A 20227-nucleotide genomic window follows, 5' to 3' on the forward strand; every position below is an offset into this window, starting at 1 on the left:
GGTAAGGACGCCGGGCCAAGGGGGCGGGGCCCCAAAGGAAACAGCCCCGCCCCTCTCCCCTCGCTGCTGCTGCCAGAGAGCTGGGCAGCAGCCCAGCCAGAGTGCGCGCGCGCCCCGCCACGCGGACCCTGGGTGGGAGGAGGCGGGGAGAAGGGTTAGTCTTAGAGGGAGGAGCCCAAAGCGCTGTCCGACAACTGGTGGTGGAAAGGGATGCGGCGCATGCGTTCGCCCCGCCTTTGCGCGGAACCCGAGCTTGTTGCTAGGGGAAGCTTTGAGGGGGCACGGGTGGAAGGAAATGAGAAGCCGTGATCTGCGCCTGCGTGCAGGGTAGAGGTTGGGAGGGGTAAGGGAAGACTGCCGCTGGGCGCGGGAAAGGCGGGAAAACGGACTGTCCTGGTTAGTAACTGTCCAGCCTGGGCGTGGGCTCCCAAGTTCGAGGAATCTTTGCTCGGAAAACTCAAGTCTGTCAAATCCCATCAGAAGACTGAGGCCCTTCACAGCACCATGACCTGCACAAGGTCACACTGCATTTATGTCAATCCATTTCCACGACCACAACTCAAGAACTGCAGTCATCTATGCCTTAAACCTGTTCCCTAACCTAAAGAGTCAACAAGGAAAAATCCCCCAAACCTCCCTAGCTTTCTTACCCTAAAATTCCCACCTCAATCCAACCCCCAGTCAACACCCCGGAAAACACTGAGCAAAAAAGCCTTTTATTTCCTCCCACATTCCAGCTCTCCACTTTTTGTAACATCTCTTCCAACTCAGAATCAAGGCCCAAGAAGTTGATCCACACCTGGAAAGAAAGAAAAAACACAGGGCAGGTCAGAGGGCCCTTGGAGGAAGCTCTGGGATGGTTGCAGAAATTGAGGAAGGAGCAGAGGAAGTGACAACTAGGGATAAGCACAGGCACTTATTCCAAGTGAGGTGGCCTCAGGACCCCAGAACCTGCCAGGAGCCAGAAAGCCTTCCTTTTCCAGTCTTCTCAGATCTAAGAAAGGCTGAGAGGGTTTCACCTTTTCCCAACCCAAGTAGGTGGTTGCAGTAGTCAGGCCTAGCCCTAAGCAAGATAAGCAAAGTTGATCATAAAGGTCCAGATCCTCTGGTTAGTGCTCTTCCCTGGGCCTAGGCTGTTTCCTCTTCTCCCATGGGGACTTCCTAGGGCACAGCAGCCAGCCAAAGCTGAAAATAGTTTAAGAGCTGAGTACACAATAAAATGACTCTCAAATTATATACGAGACTCACCTGAAAAGATGAGTTTTTACAGAATTTTTTACCTTAATGAGCGAGCACACTAACTAGCCAGCTAATATGTCCCACCTTCACTTTGGAGGCTGTGTCCCTCCAAAGATCCTGTTAGCAGAACTTTTTCTAAATGCAATGATGACTAATGTAAAAGAGAAGGTGCATGTGAAGAACACTGGCACACAGTATGTGTCTAGTAAACGGGCATCATCAATCCTTTTGAGCAGCTCAAGATGAATTTCACAAAATTTATATCATAAAACAGGCATCAGAATTTCACAAAAAAAGCAAGACAAATAGGATTTATATCCAGGGCATATCATCAAATTTCAACCCTCTTAATTCACCACTGTTGCCAAAAAGCTTGGACATGAACTACAGCTATGAATCGTAAAGTCAGAGTATTAACTGAAAGAAGTCAGTCACCGAAGGACGTGCATCATTCCATCTGTATAGAGTACAGAAATAAGTAAAACCAAACCGTATTGTTCAGGAATGGCTCTGTCTCAGAACTGCCACCCCCACCTCATCCCCTATTCCTACAGGACTAAGTAAAGAACCTTACCTGAGAACAAGACAGGAACTAGGCCAGGGCCCTCAGAGCCGGGTTCTAGACCAGTGGGACTCCCGGCGTGGATGGAAGCACGCAGCAGTGAGACAGCAGAGGCCACAGAACAGAATCAGGAAGAAGCCCAAAACCAGCAGCCGAGAGCCACACAGAGTCAGCTCCTCCTAGGGGTGGGGATGGGGAGGGGAGGAGGAATGATGGAGAGGGTCTGTGGAGGATCTTCCCTGGGGAAGAAGACATCTTAGACACCCCCAGCCCAAGGGCTACAGAGAGAGCCTTCATGGGGGAAAAGGCTCTCCATATCCAGGGAACAACTAAAGGGAAAATGTTATTTTTATTTACTTTTGGCTGTGCTAGGTCTTTGTGACTGCATGGGCTTTTCTCTAGTTGCATAGAGTGGGGGCTACTCTAGTTGCAGTGTGAGGGCTTTTCATTGAGGTGGCTTCTCCTGCTGTAGAGCATGGGCTCTTGGGCTTGAGGGCTTCAACAGTTGCAGCACGTGGGCTCAGTAGTTGTGGCACAGGCGGTGAGCTGCTCCATGGCATGTGCAGTCCTCCCGGACCAGGGATCAAACCCGTGTCTCCTGCATTGGCAGGTGGATTCTTCACCAATGAGCCACCAGGAAAGCCCTCTATTTTTGTACAATTTAACACTTGTCTACTTTCTTGCTCAAACGTTAAATTGAACACTGTAATGATGCCAAGAGACAGGGAAGTTTACTACTGTCTATGTTTTGAAATGTGCAAGCAGGGCCAGGTCTGGAAACCAGGATCTCTGGATTCCAAGCTCCCAGGTTATGTTCCTCACCAGGGTCTTTACAAATCTGAGGGAAGTGTATGCAGCAGCCTCCTAACTGTCTCTCTCCTCCACTTAGCCAGTCTTGTCCACCCAGCACCAAGGAACCCTGTGACCTGCAGTTATCAAATCATAGCATCTTAGCCAGGCATCACGGTGCGTCATGACCTGGCCCCTCCATCTCTTTGCCTCTTCCTCTAAGTCATTCCTAAGCCCTCATCATGGAGTGCCCCCGAACACTGAACACTGAACACCTTTCAATCCCTAGGCCTCTGCTCACGCTAATCCCTTTGCCTGGAATGTGTCTCCCCTCTCCCGAGCCCCCTCTATGGCATTCCTGGCCCAAGTCTTCCTCATTCTCCAAGGATCACCCTGACAGGGCAGAAGACTTGGAAGTCAGACACTGCAGGTTGCAATCCTGGCTCTGCCAACTTAACCAGTTGTATGGCCTGGGGCAATTCACTCCCTCTCTGTTTCCTCATCTGTAAAATGGGATAATAACAGCTACCTCAAAAAGCTATTTTAAGATCAAATAAGATAATGAACCTGAAAACACTCTGTACATTATAAACTACTGTAAACAATCCCCTTTTTTAAATGCCAGCTTCTTGGTGAAGCACTCCCCATAAATGTGCAAGTTAAGAGTTAATTGGTCCTCATCCTGTTGGAATAACACTTTGCTCACATCTCTCCCATAGCAGTTAGTCCATTCTGCCTTTTATTATAGCTTCTGAACTCCTTTGAGGTGAAGATCATGTTTTATTGTATCTAAAGACAATTGTTAATAGTAATAGCTAACATTTATCCAATCTATTATGTACCAGACATTGTACTAGGCACTTTACATTCATTCTCATTTATCCTTATTTGTTAGTACTAGGAGATAGTATCATGCTTTCTATTTTATAGATGAAGAAGCTGAGGTTCTCAAAGGTCCACATGCTTGTTCAAGGTCACACAGCCTCTGTGGCAAGATTATAAAGCCTGTGCTTTTCCTCCTTGGTAAAGCTACCTCCAGGGGCCTTCACGACACAGCAGTCAGCATGACAGTTTATGAAAGCCCAACAGTTTACTGAGGCTCTTACCGAGGTGAGTAACTTGGTGAGCACAAGACCTTCGTGGCTCCAGACACTGACACACTCCTCAGCCATTCTAGGGCTCAGGGTGGCATTTCCTGCTCCCTCCTCTGAGCAGGGTATCGGTGGCTGGCTGGAGGGCAGGATTTCTGGAGTAGCACTAAAATACAGGCAGGTTCCTGGGGTCCTTTCTGTGGTCACCCTGGCCGTTATGAGGACCAGCTCTCCTGCAGAAGATCCTATGAGAGGCACAGGGGAGGAGATGTTAAGAAAATTCTGGGAGGTATCCATCTTTAGACATCTATTCATTTCTGTAGGCTTCCTACAGTACCAGGTATTTTGGTATTGATTGTATTCAAGTAAGTCCTTTAATACCATCATTTATGTCACTGAGAAATGAAAATAACTGCATACCAATATAAACAAAATTTAAGTTAGCTCACAGTCAATAAAACGGTCATACCAGTTCTCAGAAGGCTGCAGTAAAACTGAGATAGATACACACTGCTGCTATCAATGTGTCTAAACTAGTCCATTTTTCTGAAGAAAACTGTCTTCTACTAGGTACTCAAATCCATGAAAAAGTTCACATCTCATTTCAAATTAGTGGAAAAAGAATGGCCTACTCAGTCAATGGCCCTGGGACAATTTCCATTTGGAAAAAAAGTTAGACTGTTACCTGACACTATAAAATCCAGATGTATTAAAGAGCTTTTGTAAATAAAACAAAACAAAAACCTAAGTATTAAAAGAAAACAGAAAAGAACATTTTCTCATTTTAAAGTGGGAAACAAAGGCATTCCAAAAAATGACACAAAACTTAAAAGCCTGAGGACAAGAGCAATAAAAAATTTCATAAGAATTAAAGGCTTCCGTACAATGAAAGGTAAGTTTTAGAAAAAGAAGTAACAGAATCACTGAAAATACCTATGGCATATTTAATTGGCAAAGTGTTTACTATCCAGAATGTATAAAGAACTTAAAAAAATCATAAGATAAATATCTTGAAAGAAAAATAACTAAAGGATATGAATAGGAAATTCAGAGAATACATGAAAATGGCCAATAAACCTGTACGAAAATTGCTCAACTTCACTAGCAGTCAGGAGAAAGCAAATTAAAACAATCAGGTAATTCCAGGAACTTCCCTTCTGGTTCAGTGGTTAAGAACCTGCCTTTCCAATGCAAGGGATGTGGGTTCAGTCCCCAGTCAGGGAATTAAGAGCCCACATGCTGCAGAGCAACTAAGTCCTCACACCACTATTAGAGTCCTCATGCTGAAACCAAGACTGGAGGTGGCCAAAGAAATTAACTTTTAAAAAATCAGGTAGGCGTGGGAGGGAGCTTCAAAAGGGAGGGGATTTATGTATACCTATGGCTGATTCATGTTGAGGTTTGACAGAAAACAGCAAAATTCTGTGAGCAATTTCAGTTCAGTTCAGTTGCTCAGTTGTGTCCAACCCTTTGTGACCCCATGAATCGCAGCACACTAGGCCTCCCTGTCCATCACCAACTCCCGGAGTTCACTCAAACTCATGTCCATTGAGTCAGTGATGCCATCCAGCCATCTCATCCTCTGTCGTCCCCTTTTCCTCCTGCCCCTAATCCCTCCCAGCATCAAGGTCTTTCCCAACGAGTCAGCTCTTCGCATCAGGTGGCCAAAGTACTGAAGTTTCAGCTTTAGCATCAGTCCTTCCAATGAACACCCAGAACTGATCTCCTTTAAAATCTTCTCCAACACCACAGTTCAAAAGCATCAATTCTTCGGTGCTCAGCTTTCTTCACAGTCCAACTCTCACATCCATATATGACCACTGGAAAAACCATAGCCTTGACTAGATGGACCTTTGTTGGCAAAGTAATGTCTCTGCTTTTGAATATGATATCTAGGTTGGTCATAACTTTTCTTCCAAGGAGTAAGCCTCTTTTAATTTCATGGCTGCAGTTACCATCTGCAGTGATTTTGGAGCCACAAAAAATAAAGTCTGACACTGTTACAACTGTTTCCCCATCTATTTCCCATGAAGTGATGGGACCAGATGCTATGATCTTAGTTGTCTGAATGTTGAGCTTTAAGCCAACTTTTTCACTCTCCTCTTTCACTTTGATCAAGAGGCTTTTTAGTTCCTCGTCACTTTCTGCCATAAGGGTGGTGTCATATGCATATCTGAGGTGATTGATATTTCTCCCAGCAATCTTGATTCCAGCTTGTGCTTCTTCCAGCCCAGTGTTTCTCATGATTTACTCTACATAGAAGTAAAGTAAGCAGGGTGACAATATACAGCCTTGACGCACTCCTTTTCCTATTTGGAACCAGTCTGTTCCATGTCCAGTTCTAACTGTTGCTTCCTGACCTGCATATAGGTTTCTCAAGAGGCAGGTCGGGTGGTCTGGTATTCCCATCTCTCTCAGAATTTTCCACAGTTTACTGTGTTCCACACAGTCAAAGGCTTTGGCATAGTCAATAAAGCAGAAATAGATGCTTTTCTGGAACTCTCTTGCTTTTTCCATGATCCAGTGGATGTTGGCAATTTGATCTCTGGTTCCTCTGCCTTTTCTAAAACCAGCTTGAACATCTGGAAGTTTATAGCTCACGTATTGCTGAAGCCTGGCTTGGAGAATTTTGAGCATTACTTTACTAGTGTGGGAGATGAGTGCAATTGTGCGGTAGTTTGAGCATTCTTTGGCATTGAATTCTTTGGGGCTGGAAAGAAAACTGACCTTTTCCAGTCCTGCGGCCACTGCTGAGTTTTCCAAATTTGCTGGCATATTGAGTGCAGCACTTTCACAGCATCATCTTCCAGGAGTTGAAACAGTTCAACTGGAATGCCATCACCTCCACTAGCTTTGTTCATAGTGATGCTTTCTAAGGCCCACTTGACTTTGCATTCCAGGATGCCTGGCTCTAGGCGAATGATCACACCATCGTGATTATCTTGGTCATGAAGATCTTTTTTGTACAGTTCTGTATATTCTTGCCACCTCTTCTTAACATCTTCTGCTTCTGTTAGGTCCATACCATTTCTGTCCTTTGTCGAGCCCATCTTTGCATGTAATGTTCCCTTGGTATCTCTAATTTTCTTGAAGAGATCTCTAGTCTTTCCCATTCTGTTCTTTTCCTCTATTTCTTTGCACTGATCACTGAGGAAGGCTTTCTTACCTCTCCTTGCTATTCTTTGCCTCTGCGTTCAGACGCTTATATCTTTCCTTTTCTCCTTTGCTTTTCGCTTCTCTTCTTTTCACAGGTATTTGTAAGGCCTCCTCAGACAGCCATTTTGCTTTTTTCTATTTCTTTTCCATGGGGATGGTCTTGATCCCTGTCTCCTGTACAATATCACGAACCTCCATCCATAGTTCATCAGGCACTCTCTCTATCAGATCTAGTCCCTTAAATCTATTTCTCACTTCCACTGTATAATCATAAGGGATTTGACTTGGGTCATACCTGAATGGTCTAGTGGTTTTCCCTACTTTCTTCAATTTCAGTCTGAATTTGGCAATAAGGAGCTCATGATCTGAGCCACAGTCAGCTCCCGGTCTTGTTTTTGCTGACTGTATAGAGCTTCTCCATCTTTGGCTGCAAAGAATATAATCAATCTGATTTCGGTGTTGACCATCTGGTGATGTCCATGTGTAGAGTCCTCTCTTGTGTTGTTGGAAGAGGGTGTTTGCTGTAACTAGTGTGTTCTCTTGGCAAAACTCTATTAGCCTTTGCCATGCTTCATTCCGTACTCCAAGGCCAAATTTGCCTGTTACTCCAGGTGTTTCTTGACTTCTACTTTTGCATTCTAGTCCCCTATAATGAAAAGGACATCTTTTTTGGGTGTTAGTTCTAAAAGGTCTTGTAGGTCTTCATAGAACCATTCAACTTCAGCTTCTTCAGAGTTACTGGTTGGGGCATAGGCTTGGATTACTGTGATATTGAATGGTTTGCCTTGGAAACGAACATAGACCATTCTGTCGATTTTGAGATTGCATCCAAGTACTACATTTCAGACTCTTTTGTTGACCATGATGGCTACTCCATTTCTTCTAAGGGATTCCTGCCCACAATAGTAGATATAATGGGTCATCTGAGTTAAGTTCACCCATTCCAGTCCATTTTAGTTCGCTGATTCCTAGAATGCTGACATTCACTCTTGCCATCTCCTGTTTGACCACTTCCAATTTGCCTTGATTCATGCACCTGACATTCCAGGTTCCTGTGCAATATTGCTCTTTACAGCATCGGACCTTGCTTCTATCACCAGTCACACCCACAACTGGGTATTGTTTTTGCTTTGGCTCCATCCCTTCATTCTTTCTGGAGTTATTTCTCCATTGATCTCCAGTAGCATATTGGGCACCTACCAACCCCGGGGAGTTCCTCTTTCAGTATCCTATCAGTGTAAGCAATTATCCTTCAATAAAAATTAATTAATTAATTAAGAAAATCATGCCAAAGGAAATGGCAACCCACTTCAGTATTCTTGCCTGGAAAATTCCACGGAGAGAGGAGCCTAGTGGGCTACAGTCCATGGGGGTCACAAAAACAAAAGAGTCACTAACACAACTTAGTGACTAAACAACAACAAAAGTCAAAGTTAAGCTCTTTCCTCTGTCTGCTACTGAGTCCAGCCAGCGAGTTTCTAATTTTGGTTGTTGTGATTTTCAATTCTAAAATTTGCATTTACATCTTTATGTTCCCTCTTTACAGACTATTTTTAGCATTTAAGAGTGTTCTTGATTGAGCATTTTTATAATGGCTGACTTAAAACCTCTGTCTAATAATTCTGTCATGTGCATTCTATTTTGACATCTATTGATCATTCTTTCCTGTGCAAGTTGAAATTTTGTGTTCCTTATATGCTGAATAATTTTGGTTGTATCATGACATTTTAAGGATTATTTTACAAGATTCTGAACATAATCTTGTTTAAATTCTATGGAGAATGTTGCTATTTTTGTTTTAGCAGGCAATGGGACTGTTGGGGTTCAGAGTAAAAAAATTTCAACCTTGGGCTCTGTTTTCAATGTCAGATTGAGGCAGGTGATAGATGTGCCCATCCCCACTGGGAGAACAATTGGGAGTTCATTCCCTGTGGTCAGAAACTCCAAAATATTAATAGTAGGACAATCAAGAGAGGCTAGGCCCTACCCAGATAAGAGACCACATATTCCTCATTCTCTAAGTCAAGGAGACCCTCCTGTCTAGAAAACTCCTTGGAGGTCAAGAAGGGAGTGATGCTAACCTACCCACAGGCATTTTCACTGGAATCCACCTTGGCTTACAGATGCGTGAGCATACAGGGGAGGATCCTGTGATATACCAAATACAGACTCAGGCAAATCAAAATGACTGGCCAGTTGCTAGCCCAGGTCGCCAGGGGCCGAGGGCTCCGGCCAGCACGCGGGGATGAGCAGGTCCCTGGGCCTGCGGCAGCAGCTCTGCTCCACTGTGGGCATGGTGCAGGCAGCGGCCTGCGGATCCTGGGCGTGCGGGGCAGAATGCTTGGGCAGCAACGGCTCTTGGGAACACCTGGACGCATTGGTGAAGAAGGACAGGGTGGTGCCCTTCCTCAAGAGGACGCTGGAGCAGCCCGGTGCAGCTTCAGCCACGTCATGGTGCAGTTTCTGCAGCTCCACGGTGTCCGAGACTACCTGGCCTACAACATGCTAGACGACCACCAGCTCCGGCAAGGCATTAAAGACTCCTCCACTATCCTGCAAGTGCACCTCAATGGCGAGCCCGTGGCGGGCTGTGACAATGCAGCAAATAGGGACCTGATAGAACTGAGAAGCTGGGGATCTGCTCCTCCCTCTTAGACGAAACAAAACACCAGGAACTCAAGTGAGGGAGGGCAGCCCGGGTGAGGAGCCGCTGGTGTCAAGAGTCTCATCACCAGAGAAGCCTTGCCCATTCGGGTTCCCACTCTTCAGATGACTGCTTGCACTGCTTCTTCCTGTCAGTCTGCAAAGATAATATAACCCCCCTCCCCGGTTTTTTGTAACTTGTTCTGCTAAGAAAAATGATGGACAAGGAAGAAAATAAGACAACCGGGTTTTTAGTTTTTTAAAAAATAAACTGCCAACCCAGGAAACAAAAGACTGGCCAGAGGAAACCCAAAAGAAATGCCCCACACAAGTGATTTAAACTACCACAAGGGTATGACTCTCTCTCTGAGTTTGCCCATGTGCCTATCCACACATACTGTACTCTTTTTTCCTAATAAACACTTTACTTGTTTCACTAAAAAAATAAAATAAAAATCAGGTCGTTCCTTGGACCATTAAATTGGTAAAAATTAAAAGGAGTGATAATAACAAGAGTTGTTGAAATGTGGAGAAATGGGCACTCTTCACTGGTGACACTTTTAGAGGACAATTTGGATGTTTCTGTTGCAATTTTAAATGGAGACAGAGAAGGACTGAGAGGATGCCCAGCAAACTGTGGACTCTGCAGGGGAGGTAAGGAAGAGTTTTACATTTACTCTGTACCTTTCTATGTAATCTGATTCCACAACAAAATGAATTTGTGTATTTAAAAAAATGTCCATACTTTGACTCAGTAATACCACTTGTATAAACTAATCCTACGAAAAAGATTCAAAGAAAAATGCAAAGTATACAAAGTGTTTATTGTAATTTCATGAAAAATATAAAAAATAGAAAACAAAAATGTTTATCAATAGAGAAAGCATTAATAAAGGTTGGTTTAACCAATTAACAGATCAATTTATATCCATTAAAATAATAGTGTTCTGGCCATTCAGTAATATAGAAAACATGATGTCATAAAGTGAAAAAAAAATACAAACCAGTATATACATCATAATTGCAACTGAGAAACATATTTGTGAAATTTATAAGAAAATTCCCCTTTGTTCTACATTCCCCAAATCAAATCTCTCACCAAATCCTATCCATCTCACACTTCTATCAACTCTCTCAAATCAGTCCCCCTCTTTCACACCACCATCTTAGCTCAATTTTTCTTATCATCTTTTTTTGGGGGGCTGTGCTACGCTACAAGTGGGATCTCAATTTCCTGACCAGGGAAGGAACCCATGCCCCTGCATTAGAAGAGCACAGTCTTAACCACTGGTTTACCAGGGAAGTCCTTATCATCTTTTTATCACAATCACTTTCTAACTGGTCTTCATGCACTTTGACCCATTCCTTCCAGGCAGTCAGCCAACAGAGTGTGATCTTTTAAAAAGAACAAAAGAACAAAATTATACTATCTTTTTGATTAAACTCATTGAGTAAGCCAAATATACTAGTTAAAAGTCCAACTACCTTGGCTCGGCACAAGGGACTCTTCATGGAATTCTGCCTGCTGCTTCAGATCCATTTCCTGCCACTCATCAATACTCCTTTCCCTGCAACAAACCGAACCCATGGAAGTTCCTAAATGTGCCATCGTAACCCCGTCTGCCTGCTTTTGCATATGCTCTTCCCTCTGGCTGGAATGGGGCTTCCCAGGTGGCTCAGCAGTAAAGAATCTGCCTGCCAATGCAGGAGATGCAAGAGACACGGGTTCGATCCCTAAGTCGGGAAGATCCCCTGGAGGAGGAAATGGCAAGCCACTTCAATATTCTTGCCTGGAGAATCCCATGGACAGAGGAGCCTGGTGGACTACAGTCTACAGTGTCACAAAGAACTGGACACAACAGCAACCATGCCCATGCACTGGCCAAAAGGGCACATTCTGAAGCCTCCCTCGAGCCTCAGTTCAGTCCCTGCCTATATCCTTGGAAAGGCTTGTCTTCACCATCCCTGCTTGACAGACTTATGATACTCTCGCTGTACCCTGTGTTCCACTGCACATGCTGAAAGGTATTTACTTCTGTTCACAATCTGTATCCTTGCTAGACTGTGAGTGATTTGAGGTGAGGATCCATATCTCACAGACAGTGCTCTATTCCCCATGCTTGGTACATAGTAGGTATTAAATAATTACCTTAGATGATGCAATCATATGTGATTACTTTTTACTTGGTCCAAAACAATCTTGAATGTTACAACTTTGTTTCTAACCATGCAGAAGCAGAAACTGACAAGCTGATCCTAAAAATAATATGAAAATCCAAGGGATCTGCAATAGCCAAAACAATCTTTAAAAAAAAAAAAAAGAACAAAGCTGGAGAGTTCGCATTTTCTCCCATCCAAGTATTAACCAGGCTCGACCCTGCTTAGCTTCTGAGTCAGGGTGGTACAGCTGTAGATGAGAATTCACATTTTCTGATTTCAGAACTTACTACAAAGCTACAGTGATCAAAACAGTGTGGTACTAGCATAAGTAGAGACATAGATCAATGGAACAGAACTGAGAATCCAGAAATAAACCCATATGTCTGTGGTCAATTGCTTTCAGTAAGAGTGCCAAGCTTTTTCAATGAGGAAAGAATAACCTTCTCAACAAAATATGCCAGGTCAACTGAATAGTACCTGCAAATGAATAAAGTTGGACCCTATCCTCACACCATACACAAAAAAATTAACTCAAAATTGATCACAGATCTAAATGTAAGAGCTAAAAATACAAAATTCTTACAAGAAAACAATAGTAGTAACCAGCCATGAAATTAAAAGACGCTTACTCCTTGGAAGAAAAGTTATGACCAACCTAGATAGCATATTCAAAAGCAGAGACAGTACTTTGCCAACAAAGGTCCATCTAGTCAAGGCTATGGTTTTTCCAGTAGTCATGTATGGATGTGAGAGTTGGACTGTGAAGAAAGCTGAGCACCGAAGAATTGATGCTTTTGAACTGTGGTGTTGGAGAAGACTCTTCAGAGTCCCTTAGACTGCAAGGAGATCCAACCAGTGCATTCTGAAGGAGATCAGCCCTGGGATTTCTTTGGAAGGAATGATGCTAAAGCTGAAACTCCAATACTTTGGCCACCTCATTCGAAGAGTTGACTCATTGGAAAAGACTCTGATGCTGGGAGGGATTGGGGGCAGCAGGAGAAGGGGACGACAGAGGATGAGATGGCTGGATGGCATCACCGACTTGATGGATTTAAGTTTGCGCGAACTCCGGGAGTTGGTGATGGACAGGGACACCTGGCGTGCTGTGATTCATGGGGTTGCAAAGAGTCGGACACGACTGAGCGACTGAACTGAACCGAACCGAACCTATATTTAGTGACCATGGGTTAGGCAAAGTCTTGTTAGATATAATGCTAAAATCACAAGCAGTAACAACAACAAAAATAGAAAATGGACCTCATCTAAATGAAAACTTTCATGCTTCCAAGCATACCATTAACAAGGTGAAAGACAACCCAGATGGGAGAGAAAATTTGCAAATCATACATCAGATAAGAATCCTGTATTTAGAAAACAAAAGAGACTCCTACAACTCAATAATTAAAAGAAAAGTTATCCAATTTTTAAAATGAACAAAGACTCTGAATATACATTTCTCTGAAGATACACAAATGGCCAATAAGCATATGAAAAAAATATTCAATATCATCAGTCATCAAGAAAATGTAAATCAAATGATGCAACTGATAAGGGCTTAATTTCCAAAACATACAAACAGCTCATACAACTCAAACAAAGAAAAAAACCCAACACAATAAAAAAATGGGCAGAAGAACTAAACAGCCATTTCTCCAATGAAGACATAGATATGGCCAATAGGCACACGAAAAGATGTTCATCATCGCTAATTATTAGAAAAATGCAAATCAAAACTACGACAAGGTACTTCACACTGGTCAGAATGACCATCATCAAAAAGTCTAAAAATAACAAATCCTGGCAGAGGTGTGGAGAAGCGGGAACCCTCTTATGCTGCTGGTAGGATTGTAAACTAGTGCAGCCTCTACAGAAAACAGTATGAAAAATTAAAAATAGAGTTGCCATATGATCCAACAATCCCACTCCTGGGCATATATCCAGACAAAACTACAATTCAAGAAGACACATGTACCCCACAACAGCCAAGACCTGGAAACAACCTAAATACTTACTACTCAGCCATAAAAAGAATGAAATAATGCCATTTGCAGCAACATGGATGGACCTAGAGATGATCACACCAAGTGAAGTCAAGCCAGAGAGAGAAAGACAAATGCCATACAATATCATTTAGATGCAGAATCTAAAATACAACACAAATGAACATATCGACGAAACAGACTCACAAACACAGAGAACAGACTTGTGTTTCCCAAGGGAAAGTGGGGGCGGGGGTGGGTTGAGAGTCTGGGGTTGGCCAATGCAAACTGTTATATATGGGATATATAAACAACAAGGTCCTACTGTATAGCACAGGACACTATACTCAATATTCTGTGATAAACCATAATGGAAAAGAATATGAAAAAGAATATATATATGTATAACTGAATCACTTTGATGTACAGCATACATTAACACAACACTGTAAATCAACTGTACCTCAATAAAAAAAGAAAATGCAAAACAGAAACGTAATTAGATATCACTTCACACTGACTAGGATGGATATAGTCAAAAAACAGGCAATAACCAGTGCTGGTGAGAATGTGAAGAAATTAGAACTCTTATACACTGCTGGAAGGAATATAAAATGGTACAGTCATTTCGGAAAACAGTCTAGCAGTTCCTTAAACATAGACTTACTATATGACCCAGAAACTCCATTTCTAGGTATATACTCAAAAGAAATGAAAACACAGAATAATGCAATAACTTGTACATTAGTGTTTACAGCAGCATCATTCATAATAGGTAAGAAATGGAAACAATTCAAATGTCAATCAACTGATGAATGGATAAATAAAATGTGGAATATGCATATACTGAATGCCTTTCAGCAGTAAAAAGAAATGAACTACTAACGTATCATACAGTATGGATGAACCTTGAAAACATTATGCTAAGTAAAAGAAGCCAATCACAAAAGACAACATATTATATAAAATGTCCAGAAAAGGTATATCTTCAGAGATAAAAAGTATTACTGGTTGCCTAGGGCTGGAAGGTTACGAGAAAAAGGGAAGTAGATGCTAATGGGGACAGGATTTCTTCATCAGGCAATGAAAATGTTCTAGAATGGACAGTGGTGACAGTTGCACATTTTTTTAATATAAAAAAAGCCATTTACTTGTACATTTTAAATAGGTGTACTTTATGGTTATGTGAATCTTTTATATTTATATATATATATTTTACATAAAAAGAACAGGAAAAAATGTTCCAAGTCTGTATATATCATATACATTCCTTTACTCTTGCTCTCTGATCACACACACGTACACCTGACAATATAAAGACCTGCTCTCACCTGGCAATATATGTGTATGTGTGCCTCCCTACACATACATATTGACTCCATGCAGAATTTTAGAACGATAGTGTTGGAAAGGACCACAGAAGTCTAAGAATTCCACTTTTCTCTCCTCCTCCTTCATTTCCACAGTCTTTAGATAAGGAACTTGAGGCCAAATCTCCCCCAGGAATTAATGGCACCCCAACTCACTCTCACTCATCATTTTCCCAGAAGACTTATGCAATTTGGGAATGGAAGATGTCTAATTTTTCTGTATACTTCATAGCACACAGAGCTGCATCCGGCACTAAAGACACTAGGTTAAATAAATAAAACATGCTTCTCTGATATCCCCGAGGAAAAAAGAAGGTGCCTCTAACAGAAGCCCCAAGGGGTGAAGAGGATTGAGAAAGAACTTTAGGTCAAATCTTGCCAATTTCACCACACCTCCAAGGACAGAATCAAAGAACCCTCAAAGCTGGAAGGAGACAGAGAAAACATTTATCGAGAATCTACACAGTGGGCATTGTGTTCACTGAAAATATCTAGTCCTATTATAGCAGAAGTGATTAAGGCCCAGAGATGTGGCCAAGGTCACCAGGATGGTGAGGTCAGAGGCAGGGCCCCACCCCTGAGTGTTCTGATATCCAACCCCACAATTCCTCCTTGGTCTCACCTTTCAATCCCATCCGACTACCCTGGACCTGGGCTTGGAACGTCTGGGTCTTGTTCCTGTCTGAACCATCTCCGAAGTTCAAGGTGGTCAGTAAGCCCACGATATGAGACCCACGCCCCTTCCCTGTGACTGTCCCATTCACGGGGCACAGGGTCAGCTGGCCAAAAGATCTCAAGAAGGAGACCCAGTCCTGAGGGCAAAAAGAAGGTGAGGAGAAGTGAGAGGAGATTAGCAGCAAGAAGTGGCCTGCAGGGGATGGATGAGCAGGAGAGTAAGTACTCACCTGGGGGATGTCAGGGCTGCGCAGGTCAGTTCTGTGGGTGAGGAGGAAGCCACCAAGACCCAGGCCAGAAAGGCCAAGAAGCAGCAGGATCAAAGTGGCACAGACCAGAGGTGGGTGGTGGGCCAGGCAGAAATGCAGGTAGTGCCCTGCCTGGCAGCTGCCCATGGGGAGCAGAGGGGTCTGAGCCTCCGGGAAGAGCCTGCTGGAGGAGAGGAAGGGAGAACTGCACAAGAGCTTGCCAGTAAGAAGGCACTTACCCATTTCATTCAAAGGGAAGTTAAAGCATCAGGAGACAAGGGACTTGTCCAAGGCCACACAGCCAGTCAGTGTGGCAGAGCCAGGACAGGAATCCGAGGCTCTTAACTCTGAGTGTTTATCTCCATGCACCAATCAATAAATGTTTGCTGCGTTCCATTTCTGAAGTAATCAAGGCGGAAGCAGAGCAGAGTACGCTGTGCTGGAAAAAGGAACTCAAAAAGGAGAATTCTCCAGGGGAGAAATTCAGGAAGCAGCTGTTCTGGGGCTACGGTTTGGCCAGGGTTCCAGCTGAGAGTCCAGACAAGTAAGTGCTGGACGAAAAAAACTCCACTTTGGAGCTAAACTCAACTGAAATCCTCCTCTGCCACTCACTGGCTCAAGGAGACAAATCAGCGAACCTGTGTGAGTTTAAGAAATCTGTGAAATGGGAGTTCTAGGAACATCAAATAGTGAGGACTAAATGGGGCAGATAAAAGTTGCCCTAGTACCTGGCCTTGCAAGAATTGAACAAATGTTCACTTCCTTTCTATTTCTCTGGGTCATATGGATCTTCAGAACCAGGTGGGACAAGGCAAAAATAACTACGGGGAAAATTGAGGTTCGGGCACTTTAACAAAGGAGTGGAAGGGCCAAAGTCTGAAACCCGGCTCCCCTTCCAAGTGGAGTGCTCTTTCCCTGGCGAAAAGCGACACCCTGATGAAAAGGAACATCGGGAAGGTGAGATAAACAGATGGGCTGGGGGAGAAGGAGGGCTCCAGGGAAATGCAGGTGTCACCAAGGCTCAGCCCCGGCCCTGTTTCCCGTCCTGGCACATCTGGAAGGACGGAAAAGGCAGAAAGGGGGAGGGCAGAGCCAGAGGTCGGCAGCTGGTGGTGCCCCTAGGCCTCCCCTCCCCCGCCAAGCCCCTTCTGCAGAAACTCAACACCCGCATCCCTTCCCGCTCTAGCAGCGTCAGATCTGCCCGCCGCTCGCTCTCACCGCTCGCAGCCGGGCGGAGGCCGGCGCCCCCCGCGACGTCACGCGTGGAGTCGCGAAGGGGCGGGGTCCGTGCTCCCACCCAGCCGCCCCACCCGGCCTCGGCGGGATGCGCATGCGCAGTGCTCCTGCGAGCGCGCCTCGCCCCTCCCGGTCGGGGTGGGGGCGTACCAAGAGAACATCCACTGCAGGGGCAAAGGGAAAGAAAGAACGCCACGTGAGGTGAGTAAAAGGGAGAGAGGCATCGGAGGTAACCCTAGAGGCATTCTTAAACAGTAATCTCTCCATCCGGGTGGATCATGGGGGTATATCAACGAGAATCTCGTCGCAGGCAATTTTCTTTTGCTCGTCTCCCACCCTTGCCAATAGCACAGCCCAGCCGCGCCCTAGTTCCGGGTAAAGACTTGGGGTCCGCCCGGGGGCGGGGCTCCGGTCCCGGGACTCTGGTCTTCCGGGCCGGCGTTGGGGCATACATTTTTCTGCAATTTAGTAGTGTCTAGTGGCACCCCACTCCAGTACTCTTGCCTGGAGAATCCCATGGACGGAGGAGCCTGGTGGGCTGCAGTCCATGGGGTCGCGAAGAGTCGGACGCAACTGAGCGACTTCACTTTCACTTTCATGCATTGGAGAAGGAAATGGCAAACCACTCCAGTGTTCTTGCCTGGAGAATCCCCGGGACGGGGGAGCCTGGTGGGCTGCCGTCTATGGGGTCGCACAGAGTCGGACACGACTGAAGCGACTTAGCAGCAGCAGTGTCTACACCTCAGGCTTGGTCCATGGCTTTTAGTGACCCCTTGATGCATTGGATCCTACAGCTGCAAGGCTGCTCAATAGAGACCATCTGCTTTCACTTCTGCTCGCATTTTAGAGATGAGAACAGGAGGTCCATCTTAACCCGACAGGACACATGGAACCAATAACTTTGGGTTCAGATCTTGACTCTGTCCCTGCCCCTACATAAAAACATAACCGTGCTCTTCTGAGGACTGAGTTTACTTCTCTGTTAAAGGGGATCATCTTATCTGTCTCACCGTTTAAATGGGAAGATTAAGAGAGAAAGTGTGGGAAAACGTGCGCCCATTGAGCACACAACAAGCACTGGACAAATACTGTATGAAACAGAATCTGACTATTCAACTCTGCTGAAGTGAAGTGAAGTCGCTCAGTCGTGTCCGACTCTTTGCGACCCCATGGACTGTAGCCCACCAGGCTCCTCCGTCCATGGGATTCTCCAGGCAAGAATACTGGAATGGGTTGCCATTTCCTTCTCCAGGGGATCTTCCCGACTCAGGGATCGAGCCCAGGTCTCCCACATTGCAGGCAGACGCTTTAACCTCTGAGCCACCAGCGAAGCCTCTTCCTTAAAGTAGAGACTATGTCCTTTCCGTACCACCACCCCCAAAAGTTTATAGCTCAAAATCCTCTCGTATATGTTATTTAGTCCTTAAGCCATGTCCAACTCTTTTGCAACCCCATGGACTGTAGCCTGCTAGGTTCTTTTTGTCCATGGGATTTCCTAGGCAACCAGTACTGGGGTGGGTTGCCATTTCCTTCTCCACAGGATCCCCCTCCCCCCACTCGGATCCAACCCTCATCTCCTGCATTGGCAGGTGGATTCTTTACAATGAGCCACCCGGGAAGCCCCTCATATATCTAGTCAAGTGATGTTCAACAAGGTGCCAAGACCATTCATTGGAGAAAAGCCTGTCTTTCCAACAAATGGTTTTAGGAAAACTGGATATCCACATGCAAAAGAAGGAAATTAAACTCATACTTCATACCCTATGCAAAAGTTAATTCAAAATGCATGAAAGAACTAAATGTAAAAGATGAAACTATACAAATGTTGAAGAAAACATAAGGGGAAAACTTCATGATACTAGGTTTGGCAATGATTTCTTCAATAGGACACTAAAAGCACAGACAGCAAGAGAAAAGGACAGGAAAATGAGACTAGATCCAAGTTTAAAACTTCTGTGCATCAAAAGGCACAATCAACAGAGTGAAAAGGCAGTCCATGGAATGGGAGGAAATATTTGCAAATCATGAATCTGCCAAGGAGTTAATATCTAAAGTATATAAAGAACTCCTACAACTCAACAATAGCAAAACCAGCTTGATTTAAAAAGTGACTTAAATTCCTCCAAAGAAGATATGTAAAATGACAACACATGAAAAGATGCTTAATATCACTAAGCACTAGGGAAATGCAAATCAAAATCACAATTAGATACCACTTCATAGCTATCAGGATGGCCACTCAAAAAAAAAAAAAAAGAATATAACAAAGGTTGACAAGGCTGAAGAAAGTGGAACCCTTATGCATTGTGGGTGAGGATGTAACATGGTACAGCTACTATGGAAAACAGACCAGTGTATCTTTCAAAATTTTTAAATAGAATTACCATATTATCAAGCAATTTCACTTTCAGGCATATATACCCCAAAACTGAAAGGTCTCAAAAAGATATATAAGTACCATGTTCATAGCAGCATTACTCGAAAGAGAGAAGAGGTGGAAACAACTCAGTGTGTCCATCAACAGATGAATGGATAAAAAAACAAATGGTATACCATACAATAGAATATTATTCAGCCTTTAAAAAGGGCATTCTGACACATGCTACAACATGGATGAATTTTGAGGACATTATGCTAAGTGAAATAAGTGAGTCGCAAAAAGACAAATATTGTATGATTCCTCTTATATAAGATATTCAATACAATAAGTAGTCAAATTCATAGAGATAGAAAATAAAGAGACAGGAGAGAGGAGAATGGGGAGTTACTGTTTAATGGGTTCAGAGTTTGAGTTTTCCAAGATAAAAAGTGTTCTGGAGACAGATGGTGGTAATAGTTACACAACAAGGTAAATGTACTTAACACTACTGAACTATATAATTAAAAATGATTAAGATAGTAAATGATGTGAATGATTAAGTAAATGATTAAGAAACCTGGGGAGGATTTATGGCCCAGTCTCCTAGGGTATTAGTGGGTGTTTTTTAAATGCCATTGATTGTTGCAATTCCAAGTATAGGAAGTATTTTCTTCTCAAAGGAAAAAATGTGTGGCTGTCAGAATTTTAGATTCTAGGAAT

General features: G+C 43.8%; 1 protein-coding gene across 5 annotated transcripts; it reads right to left on the reverse strand.

Moving 5' to 3' along the window:
• Positions 1 to 697: 697 nt before the first annotated feature.
• TMEM219 (transmembrane protein 219) lies at positions 698 to 17288 on the reverse strand. Of its 5 annotated transcripts, none has more exons than XM_069570005.1 (6): positions 17131 to 17288; positions 15895 to 16093; positions 15612 to 15801; positions 3697 to 3926; positions 1814 to 1980; positions 698 to 799 (listed from the first exon to the last, which is right to left on the reverse strand). In XM_069570005.1, the coding sequence occupies exons 2-5, from the start codon at positions 16057 to 16059 to the stop codon at positions 1846 to 1848; spliced, it is 720 nt and encodes a 239-aa protein (XP_069426106.1). In that variant the 5' UTR covers positions 16060 to 16093; positions 17131 to 17288; the 3' UTR covers positions 698 to 799; positions 1814 to 1845. The 5 variants fall into 5 exon arrangements, with proteins under 5 accessions (XP_069426106.1, XP_069426107.1, XP_069426108.1 ...); XM_069570006.1 differs by having other exon boundaries at positions 15895 to 16096; positions 17131 to 17277; XM_069570007.1 differs by having other exon boundaries at positions 15895 to 16096; positions 16641 to 17147.
• Positions 17289 to 20227: the final 2939 nt, after the last annotated feature.

Source organism: Ovis canadensis, chromosome 24 (assembly GCF_042477335.2).
Source record: "Ovis canadensis isolate MfBH-ARS-UI-01 breed Bighorn chromosome 24, ARS-UI_OviCan_v2, whole genome shotgun sequence".
Taxonomy (NCBI): Eukaryota; Metazoa; Chordata; class Mammalia; order Artiodactyla; family Bovidae; genus Ovis; species Ovis canadensis.